This window comes from Medicago sativa, chromosome 5, assembly GCF_051527215.1.
Source record: "Medicago sativa cultivar Bolivia chromosome 5, Bolivia_mono, whole genome shotgun sequence".
NCBI classification, from domain to species: Eukaryota; Viridiplantae; Streptophyta; class Magnoliopsida; order Fabales; family Fabaceae; genus Medicago; species Medicago sativa.
The window spans coordinates 10,464,968-10,477,089 of NC_140753.1; the positions used below are offsets into that span (position 1 = coordinate 10,464,968).

Genomic DNA, 12,122 nt, shown 5'->3' on the forward strand with positions numbered 1-12,122 from the left:
GAAATGATAACCCAAACGAGGATATAGAAACTGAAAGTGTTTTCTAACATAATTGATTTATTTGTTCCAGAAGAACTAATCAGGTACCTGAAACTTATGAAATATTAATAAATTATATCATGAATGAAAGATCTCAATGAAATGAGATGGAACCGAAGTAAAGTCAACGTCTACGTGTTTATGGATATAATATAGCGCTATATGTGATGAGTAATAATGAGGATCGTGAATTCAAGTCTATTAAAGATTATAGAAAAAGAAAATATGTACAGATGGAAAGAGGTAATTCCAGTGAAATCAAACTCGCTTTGTAAAGCTGAATTTTTTGGACCTGTAGTCCACACAATCGAAGATGTGAAGTTAATTAGATATGTATTATTTTTCGCACGAAAAGAGAATTAGAATGGTAAAATACATATATATAGAGTTTGGTATGTTCACCTGAAGTGATTGGTAAAGTTGTCTATCATTTATTTGTAAGGGACATATATTCTTTAGGCAGATATTCACCTGAAGTGAATTCAAGAACTTTTTCAGACTTGATTAAATTCAGTAGCACATGAAATGCTCAAATTATATGAAAGATGTGCTACAATATATTTGTATGGCTCACTTGATAGTGATATATGAAACTCCCTGAAGGATTTCATTTGCGTAATAGACACTATAAAAGTTATTGAAAAATGACATCATTTGTCCATTTTAAGGATATGGAAATGAATTTCTTATAATCAATTTTATGATAATCGTATAAATATTATTAGAACTCCTGATGAGATTCTAAAATTTGTTATATAAAGGTTGACATGAACAAGTATAGTTGATTATGTAATAGAATGATTATGATGTCACTTGATGTTAGTAAAAATGATGTCGTCAAGAAAATTATGAACAATTTGAATTGGTCAGATACTGCATCAAAGTCAAGCATATAATTTGTATCTTAAAGAAACAACAGTATTATCTGATCATTTGAAAATGTTAGAAAGTGGAGAATGTTCTTTATTAAAGACTATGATTTTATACATACAAGAAACTTGCGGTATTCTAAAAGGAGATTCTTTCAAATAACTCAATATGAAGATATCTCAAGAGCCGCTAATTTGGAGAAGAGTATGGAGATAAATCATATCTTTCTACACAGTCACCGCCAAGATTTTGAGTATCTACTATAAAAGATTATTTAAACTTCTTCGTTATCTTTATGAGGGGGAGACAAAAATGTGTTCTGCACTCTTTTTCCCTTAACCATGGTTTTATCCCACTGGGTTTTTCTGGTAAGGTTTTTAACGAGGCAGATTATGACACAAAAGGATGTTGTACTCTTTTTCCTTCACTAGAATTTTTTCCCATTGGGTTTTTCTCTAGTAAGGTTTTAATGAGGCATATCCTCGATGGACATCCAAGGGGGAGTGTTATGAATATTAGTGGATGTCCACATTCTTGATCTTCCAAGTTCTATAACTCCCACTAGTGGAAAGAATTGTTAGTGCTCTTGATTGCATGTGAACATTCACTTGCTTATTTGTATCCTATAAATAGGACTTATGTTTTGATGTAAAGACACACTTGAGAAGCAATACAATATACTCCCTTGTTCTCTATTCATCCTTTTCTCTCTACTTTTCTATGTTGTTCAATATCTTGCAACACTTTAAATGAATTATTCATAACATTTACATAGTTTGTTCGTTTAAATCTTTTTTTTTTCCTGATTGTTGAAGTGTATATGTTAACTTAAACAAAATACAAATGGTTGTCATAACCAAACAAATTACATAGTTTAAAATCAAGAATCGGATGAAAAGTAGGTTAAGAGAGCAAATGAAGTGGTTTGGAAGTTTTGAAACATCAAAATAACATAACTGACAGTTTTGTTCCATGTCTTGTCATATAAATTAGTCATCCAGGAGATAACTCCTCAACCCTCAGAGGGATGACTCTCAAACCCTCCAAAATGTATCTATCTAATGTATATATTAGAGATAAAAGAGGAATTTTGAAAAGTATTATATGTTGAGGGGGCTAAAAAGAAATTCTCATTTTTTATGCCCAATTATAAAACAATTTGAGATACGTCCATGGACATAACATAAGCCAAAATCCCAAAAAGAATCATAACTGGTAGGCACTAAAATTGAATAAAGTTTAATAAGAAAAGCATTTGAGTCAACGATCAATTATGCATTAGAAATGTATCACCCTTCAATCCAACATAGTTATTTGCAAATAAATTTTTTATGTTTTTTACGGAAGAACCCAGGTTTAATTTTTGAACGGTACAATTTTTTTTCTTCTTCAGATTTTACTTACTTTTTACAGAACTTTGGATTAATCACCTTTCTTGAAAAATCATCGAGGATTAACAGAACAAAAAGAAATACACTTCCTAACTGGAAAAAAGTAAAAAAAACAAAAACTGATTTTTGTGCAAAAAAATATCTAAAGTGTAGTTCCAAATTGCATATGGAGGTGGGGACACTTGGACCCTCAGTAATACATATTGAAATTAACCGACATCTAAATAGTCAAAGAAGACAAGATTGAAACATGATTGTTTGCTTAAATGGCCCATGTTATTGGGACCAGAGAGGAGCTTATGGACAAATGGCAAATGAGGATTTCTGGGAATAAAAGTTAGAGATGAAATTCAAGCTAGCTTATGCTAAAGAGTACTCCTCAAACGAGTCATTTGAGGCCTAAATATATGCATCTTAAGAATCAAAGGCGTGAAGGTGGATTCAATATTGAGACAGAGTAACTCTTTAGGACTCATATTCATGTTTTTTTTTTTTTTTAGAAAGACTCATATTCATGGTTAAGGAGAGCCTATTAAATACCTCGATGTCACATACGGTTAAAATGCAACCATACAAATTAGTTAGATACTATCTTCATCTAAATCTAAGATATTGTTTATATGAATATTCTCTCTTATATATTGATTGACACTCATATTTTTATGTAACGTATAACTTCTTTACTCACATTTTACACGTTAATAAAGTATTTTTTCATAACATATAAAGAAAGACTAACTTATTTTATTATGTTGTTCCTACAACTAACTTTGATATATTGATTTTTTTTTCTTAGTTTTGTCTTCTCTTTATATCAAGTTGTGATATCCAATTTTGTTGAGTTGCTCTCTTATTATTTAGTTTCCATCATTGGTCGATGATTATTTGATTCTTATTATTTTGTTGTTCCCATTATTTACACAATGAAAGTTTTTATTGGACATGGTTCCGTTGTTTGTACTATCTCGTTATGAGGGAAATTTTCTACGTTAAAAATTATGGTGTCATATTTATGGACCGTCATAATATTTCTAAGGACTCTCAAGCCCTCTGTAAAGGCTTAAGCGCCCTCCTAAGAGGCCAGTCTTGCATTAATCACCGCTTTCCCTTGTCCCAAGACTCGTGCTTGGGGGGATGTGGACTGTCATAATATTCCTAAGGGCTCAAAAGCCCCCCACAAGGGATCAAGCGCCCTTTAGGAAAGCTCCTGAAACCTAGGCACGCCCTACCCAGGACGCCGCCGTAGCTGACATCTAGATGCATCCAGAACTAAGTAAAAAGACCTAAAACCCAGCTTACTTAAAGCTTAAGTCATGCTAAAACAAGCCCACGAAGGGGCTATAAATACCCCCCGTGAAATCATTCTCAAGGCATCTCAAAAACAGTCTAACCCTAGATACGATTATTGTACTCGTGCAAGTACAATTTATTTTCCTATTATTGTCATTGCATTGTACAACTTCATTTTTTTTTTTTTTTTTTTTGCCTATTTATATGTAGAGGTCGGAAAAATATCCATTTCATAGAGACTATTTTCTTTGATGTTAGCCAACAATAACAAACTAACAAACCCTAAGAGTGTGTTTGGATGGGGGAATGTTGGAATGTAATGTTATGAGGGAATTCAAATACTTTGAGGTAAATTCTATTGTTTGGATGGGGAATGTAATGTAATGTAATGTTATGAGGGAATTCAAATACTTTGAGGTAAATTGCCTAGAATTTTAAATTCTTTAAAATTTCCAAATTACCTCATCCAAACACACTATAAAAGAATTACTCTCCCATCAACTAAAATTCTTATTCATTCATATTTCACAGCATCATACATAAAATATATATACCAATCTATAAAAGCCTACTAGCTTAACAAACACATTAGTACTAACATATGACATATATAACATATTGACAAACAAAACAAAAACTTAACAAACACATAACACCATTGACTGATCTAAGTATCCTTTTTCAACTTCTTCAACATCAAGAGGCCCTGCTTAACCCTTAGTTTCTAGGAACATTCAATGACATTTCCCAACTGAATGAAGAATTCAATGTTCTTGACAAAACTGGCATAATTTCATCCATAGCAGGACGATTTGCTGGATCCTTACTCAAACAATTCTCAATAATTTCAATCACAAACATTGCAAGTTCAAATGGATAATTTCCTTGCAATGAAGGATCCATAATTTCCTTCAACTTCTCATCACCACTTTCCTCACCAAGTATTCCACTCAAAATATCCAACAAATTCTCATTATCTTCTGATAAAATAAAACCAACCTCTTTTCCTGTAATAATTTCCAACATCAACACACCAAATGCATACACATCAAGCTTTGTAGAAACAATACCATTTTCCAAATACTCTGGTGCCATGTAACCTCTTATCCCAACAATATGCCTTGTAGCAACAAATTCTTCATCATTTTCAACTCCTTCCACACACCTTACATGCCTTAAATTTGCAACCTTTGCTTTAAAATCACTATCAAGAAGAATGTTACTACACTTTAGATCCTTATGAATATGTGGAGGAGAAGTGAAACTATGAAGATATTCAACTCCTATTGCTACATCTAATGCAATCTTTATTCTCTGAATCCAACTCAGAAAATTTCCATCATCCATTTTGTTGTTAGAAAATAACCAATCACTTAATGTTCCATTAGCAGCATACTCATAAACAAGGTACCAATGTCCTTCATTGAAGCTAACACCGGAAAGGCGAATAACATTGGAATGATTAACTTTGTTAAGAATTTGTATCTCTTTTGAAACATCTCCTTCTGTTTTCTTAATCGCAGCCAAATCGCCTTTTATAACAGCGCGATAAACAGTTCCTTTAATCCGACAGCTTGGACTAAAATTATCAGTTGCAACCTTAATTTCCTCAAAATCATACACTTTGAAAGATTGAGCTATACCACATATAATCTCAGACAATTTTTCATCTTCCTTCACTGGCTTCTCTTTTTCCTCAAAAATAGTACTTTCAGAAACACTCAAAAAATCATTTTTCTTTTTACCCTTTTTGAAGGAAATGAAAGCATATAGAACTAATATAAAAACTACAATTACAACTCCTCCAAGTACTCCAACAATAACATAAACCCAAGTTTTTTTCGATTTTTTATCGGTCGAAGAAGAAGAAGATGAAGGTGGGGATGATGAAGGAGAATGATGTGTTTGAATTTGAGAACTTGAAGGCTTATCAAAAAGAGGAACAAGAAGTGTTGTAAAAGGATAAATCATAGATTGTGTTAAAGAAAGTGTATTAGCTTCAAGAGTGGTTTTAAAGTTAACACCAAATTTATCACTAATGAATGAAACAGAATCACCCCAATCAACCAAATAACTCAAAAGATACTTTATGTTTTTCTCAGTTTGATTCTTTGTAGGACAAGCACATCTAAGAGGAACAAGTAGTTTTCTACCAGGATATACATCACCAGGATTATGATTTTCATGCATCAAAGCTTGACATGTTGAAAGACCTTCAAAAGTGTTGTTAGCAACTATAAAATAAGTGTCTGTGTTTTGAAAAACATAGGATGTGTTTGCTTGATAATAGTTACCAGAACAAGAACAATTGACAGGAACGATTACCATTTTGTTTGTTTCGAATGTTTCGTTTAAAGAAACGGAGTTTATTTCAGCAAGTTGAGATGGATTTGAGCCTAGTAATGATGATATTGTTGAAATTGAGGAGTAAATTGGTTGAGTTCTGAATGTGAGGTATGCTTGGCATGTGTGACTTTCGCCGTTACATGTGTAACCTCGGATTGATTTTGAATCGCCTTTTCGTGGACATGCATTCGTTGCTAAACCAATGTAAGGTTGTTGTCCTAGGATGATGGAGATGTTGCTGATGAAGATGAAGATGAAGAAGAAGAGAGTGAAAATGAAGAAAGGAGTGAAGGGAAAGAGATGCATTGTTATTTCTTGCAAAGAATGGGGTGTAATAATGCAATATAAATATGGAGTCTTTTGTTACATACTAGGAGCATAAAGCCAATTATTTTATGATATGACACTTGACCTTGACCTATGTAGCACCGACACTTCACATCTCAATTGTGTCTTATGTCTAACACTAACATGACATTGATACATATGGTTTGATTACATTCGATTATTTTATCTTTTTAAATTATTATCAATATGTCAATGTCATGTTCAATGTTTATTATCGACATGTCAGTGTCGTGTCTGTGTATGTTTAATTGTTTTTTATCACTTAATTATTATGAGACTATGATATGAGTGATTCATGGAGCGTGTTTTGTTTTATTTCATTTTTCTAATGGACAGATTCGTAGGTTAGAATTTTGGATATAGAAGACAATTTCTGAGAAGAAACATGTAGTGTGGTGATTTGTTATTGAAGTTAAGTTGTTTGTTAAAATATTTGCAAAATAATGGTAAGCTTGAAGGGTTCTTGACTAAATAGCATTACAAATAATATTTTTTTTCTTTTACGAAAGAATTCCAAATAATAATAATAATATAAATCAATGCTTGGATGATACTCATTTCCTTGACTTCTGCCAAAAAAATATACCCGTTTACTTGACTATCTGCCTTATCACACTCCGTAAGGGTCGCATTTTTTAAAATAAAAAAGTAAACACAATGTGAATCAGCAACCATTTTTTTTGTCAAGTAGTATAGTAACTAGAATTCACCTAAGCCTTATCACACTCCGTAAGGGTCGCATTTTTTAAAATAAAAAAGTAAACACAATGTGAATCAGCAACCATTTTTTTTGTCAAGTAGTATATTAACTAGAATTCACCTAAGTGAGGTGTTTGGAGTTCGAACCTCCGCCCCTGCATATAACAACGCATGTCCCTGTCAACTGAGCTATGCTCACGAGAACTATTTATTTATCCATTTATCAATCCAAACCATACTACAAGTTACTGACCATTGATTTTTTTTTAACCTTTCAGCTCTTAGGAGAAAAGAGGTCAAATAATCGGAAGTTCGGTTGAAGATAAGTAAAATGTACCAAGAATTGTTCAACTTAAAAACGAACTCAAGTTGTCCTCGACAATCATTATCTATTTAAGCTCAATTTGTTAAGCATGGAATTCAAGCAACCAAGTCAACATGCGGCACATCGGTTTCATATTGTTATTTAAAATTGATTATTTATACTTACAATGAAATAAATGGTTGTGCATGATAAACTATAAAATTATTTTCGCTAATTTTTTTGTTCAAATAATAATTAGTTAACTTTATTACTAACCAACAATTTTTGTGTGTTTTAAAATGTACCTTTCAGCCTTAAAATGTCAAATTATTTCTTCATTTTCTCTCCACCGTAAACCTAAAGACTAACAAACATTCAAAAGCAATCATGTTGACAAATGGACTTAAAAAAGTTCGAAAAAAAGCACAATAATTCAAACCATTTCCTTTGGTAGAAACTAAAGCACCAATATTTGACTAATAATAATGGCACCCCATAAAAATAGTAAGTTTCCGCGTTTCTTTAATTTATGTCGTGCCATGCAAGTCATAAATGAAATAGAGCAAACTACTCCTATATCATGTGTCAATGTGTCATGCTCAACTCAATCATGTTGTCGTGTTCTAGGAAACTTCTTTCTACCTTCCTTCTTATTTAATTAATTTAATATACATGCGAAATTCTCTGTCATTTGTGCTACTCATAAATTTCCTTCAACCTTCCGTATTGGTGAATAATAAATATGAAGAGTGATTAAATTACATGAAAGAGTTGCACTAACGTTAAAATGATGGGCACTGGATTGAAAAATCGAGTTCGAACCCCGCTATTATTTTTGGAGGGAGGTACATGTAAATACATTTGTACACATTCTAAGTTCAAAAGTCTTTCCTACTTTGAACTGAGGTATCATCCACTCACACTAAATTTATCTATAAAAAAAATTCTATGTATTTTAAATTAAAAGAGTAGATAATGGAAATTTATGATACTTTCCTTGCAATAGGGTGAATTCCTCTTGTTATTTAGGTTAAATGACATACTAATTATGCATACTTTGCTTTATGATCAATATTCTATATGATTTTTTGTTCAACATTAGTGGCTCTACTGCACTAAAATGCGTCTGATGATCTTGTTAATGATCTTACAAATTTAATATTAGTAACTTTAAATAATCCAACAAAGAGGTAGGGGGTTCGAAGAGTATTCGACCCACAGGTTAACCATCGTTTATACAATCCATAGGTCATATTTGGACACTCATTAATCCAACAAAGAGTGGTGGGGGGGGGTTCGAAGTATTTTAATCATAGTTAAACATATGAATCAAACTTATTCACTTTTCACTGCAAAATCAACATTCTATAAAATCCCCTCCCCCAGTAAATTGTGTAGTAGAAAACGACAATCGCTGTAGAGATAATACACTTATTACTATATTATTTGGAACGATTTGGTGCACTTGTTAAATCTATCATCAATTAATATTTCAATTATATCACTAACTATTTATTATTTTTTCTTCTTCCTATTCTCTAATTCATTTTTCTCATACCATTAATGAAGGATATTTTTGCAAAATAATTTATAATTTTTCTTTCCCATATCCCATACAAATTTATGTGAAATGGTCAAAATGACTTATGATTTGAGACGGATGGAGTATTATTTATTGTTCTCATTTCTCGCAATAATAAAGTATTCTCACTTGAGATCAGGGGCGGTTTCTAGTAGTAGCATCGAGTAGCTTTGGCTACCCCAATTTTTTTATTTTGTTTTAGGCTTAATAGCAGTTTTAGCCCCCCTAACTTTCCCAAAGTTGCGATTTTGGCCCCCTAAGAAAAAAACTACAAAACCGCCCCCTAAGTTTTGCACATGTGGCAGTTTTGGCCCCAAGGCCAATTTTAACTCGGTCTACGCTGACGTGACATCCTAAGTGAGGTGCCACGTGTTATTTTTTTATTTTTTATTTTTGACATTGGGGGGCCAAAACTGCTACAGTTGCAAAACTTAAGGGGCGGTTTTGTAGTTTTTTTTAGGGGACCAAAATCGCAACTTCGTGAAAGTTAGAGGGCGCAAACTGCTATTAAGCCTTTGTTTTAATAAGTATGTATATTTTATACTTTGCCACCCCAATAATATATATTTAGCTACTCTAGATAAATTTATTTGTCAAAAAGTGAGAGAAACATGAAAGTCAAAAGAATATCACATAAAATATTAATTTATTTCATCTTTTTTTGACACTTCTAGTCTCTTCAATAACTATAATGAGAGTTTTGTTAATAGGAGTTTCTTGCAAATGACACTACTAGATAAATTTGACTCTTTGAAGCACAATTGAACACAACATTTTTAAATAAATATTGTCATTGTTTTTTATTGTGTTGTTTTAATTTACATTTATATAGGTAAACTTATTGTGCTTTTTTTCTCATACATATATATTAATTTTTTAAAAGTAATTTTTTCCCTATATATTTGGCTACTCGTGGATTTATTCCTAACTTTGCCGCGACTTTGATATACCTTTTTTACCCTAACTTATATTGTGTGCAACGCATTAGTAACATATTACTTTTGATTATACCAATATACATACCCGTGTATTTAAATTAAGAGAGTCATAATGGAAATTAATGTACAATGTATTTTCTCTACAACAAGGTTAAACCTTCTTGTTTTTTAGGTTAAATGACATACTAGTTATGAACACATTGATTCATTATCAATATTCTATATGGTTTTTAATTTAACATACAGAGGTTTTACTACATTGAAATGCGCCGGATGATCTTGTTAAAGATCTTACAGATTTAACATCAACAACTTGAAATATTTGTTCTTTGCTATAATTAGGCTTTGGCACACGACTTCCTTTTGTAATTGCGAAGGAGGCTCCGTTTTCAAAAGCGTCTTTTACCGAATGAAATTCCCATTTGTCTTCATTTGTATGACCAATTTTTCTCCACGTTACCTAAACACATTATATAATTAGAAAATGAAAGTTTAGAAAAAAGTGTGTCAATTTGTTTTGAAGTGAAACAAATATATTTTATATACATAAACATCTGAACTCAATTGGGTAAACTTATATTTGTTAGTCATTAATTAGTTTAAATTAATGGATTTGCTAAATATGCTTACCTCTTTACTCCCAACTTTAGGTGCTATGAAAAGGTTAGATTCACTTTTGAGGCTAGGCCCCATGCTTCCGCCGATGGCATATTGCATCCATCCTAAGTAAAGATTGTTGGCTACATGTGCATATCCGTGACGAATCCTGAAATGTTATTTTACCGATAAAAAAAAAAAATCAATGTTGTCTAAGAAATTCACATTTGTATATTGTATAAATTCAATTTTTCTTGTAAAAAAACTTGATAAATAGTAATCAGTTACCTTGGCATTCGTTGGTTGCAGTTAGGTCCAAAATGATTGTACACAACAGTAACTTTCATGTTTATGTCCCTCACATATCCATCATCATGCCCAAGAAGCATAACTTTATCTTGTTCTCTAAACCAATTATTCGAAATAGTCACATTAGTAGAACCTCGTGTGACATCAAGAAGACCATCTTCGCAATCATAAAGTGTATTATGATCAATCCAAATTTTTGAAGCGGTGACCAATCTAATTGCATCTCCATCTACTTGGCCCAAATGAATTACCTTCCCATTTGGCCCCATCACCATCCCTGGGGTTTGAGCTTTGCAGTGATGAATTCGAATGCTATGAATGATTATGTTGGTGGCCTAAAAAAAATACACAATTGTTTCAAATTTGAGATATAGAATTCATACTACATATAGCTACAATTAGAAAATTAACTTTAGAGAGGAAAAATATAAAATTTCTCTCTAAATACATCGCTAAATTTAGAGAGAGGTTTCTTCTTCTTTTTTCGCCAGTAATTTTTTCTATTAGTTTTATCTTTTAAAGCTCAATTAATTATATTTGGTGATTACCTTGGATATCATTAAGCATGCGTTATCAGCAATGTGCACATTGACTCCGCGACCATCAATGGTTGTGAAACTGCTGATGAGAAGAGGCTTTATGAGTATAATGTTCATGTCTTTTTTGAATGTGATCCACACTATACCTTGAATTACAGAAGCTCCATATCTCAACGTACCAGGTTGAGGATTTATAGGATCATCAGTTGGGTCAGTAACTTTATAATGGATGAGACCCTGACCAATGTTGCTTGTCATCTTTCCAACATAGCCTATAGAGCAAGTCGCTAGTTGTTGTCTATGTTTTCTCCATTCAGGATTTGGTCTCCAACATCGATCAATCATGTTCATTTTCAATCCCATTAACTTGGATTGTTTGGCAAAACTAAATTTTGAAGTGAAAAATATGGTAATCACAAAGGCCAAAACAAAATGCCATCTGATGAAATTGGGACCCTTAGATACCATAATGTAGTATAAATATTCTTGACAAACTTCGAATGATTGAAAGAAAGAAGAGAGAGAGAGAGAGAGAGAGATGAGAAATAGAAATGTTTTTTTGGGTTATTTTGGAGAAGTAGAGGTATGAGGAAATGATTATATAGGTTCAATTCGGTTAAAGTTGTTTTAGAGGCTATAGATAAATGAGTGTCATGTGCTAAACAAAAGTTATCTATAGAAATAATAGAAAAATGTAGCAACTCTTACCTCATGTTGTGAAAGTTACCTGAATTTAGGTAGTAATTATAAGCGAAATTAGTTATTCTAACATAAAAACAACAACGATGTTTTCATTGGATGTTTTCCAGTACACCAAATGAAACAAACAACGATGTTTTTATTGGATGGCATTCAATATAAAAATTGAAT

General features: G+C 32.1%; 2 protein-coding genes across 2 annotated transcripts; both read right to left on the bottom strand.

The window, feature by feature from the left end:
* Positions 1 to 4,087: 4,087 nt before the first annotated feature.
* LYK4 (protein kinase family protein / peptidoglycan-binding LysM domain-containing protein) lies at positions 4,088 to 6,383 on the bottom strand. The gene has a single exon (XM_085713296.1). The coding sequence runs from the start codon at positions 6,240 to 6,242 to the stop codon at positions 4,308 to 4,310; it is 1,935 nt and encodes a 644-aa protein (XP_085569422.1). The 5' UTR covers positions 6,243 to 6,383; the 3' UTR covers positions 4,088 to 4,307.
* A 3,632-nt stretch (positions 6,384 to 10,015) lies between these two features.
* LOC146919914 (putative pectate lyase 4) lies at positions 10,016 to 11,790 on the bottom strand. Its single transcript, XM_085710686.1, has 4 exons — positions 11,262 to 11,790; positions 10,693 to 11,048; positions 10,438 to 10,573; positions 10,016 to 10,267 (listed from the first exon to the last, which is right to left on the bottom strand). Exons 1-4 carry the CDS (start codon positions 11,718 to 11,720, stop codon positions 10,043 to 10,045), a joined length of 1,176 nt encoding a protein of 391 aa, XP_085566812.1. The 5' UTR covers positions 11,721 to 11,790; the 3' UTR covers positions 10,016 to 10,042.
* Positions 11,791 to 12,122: the final 332 nt, after the last annotated feature.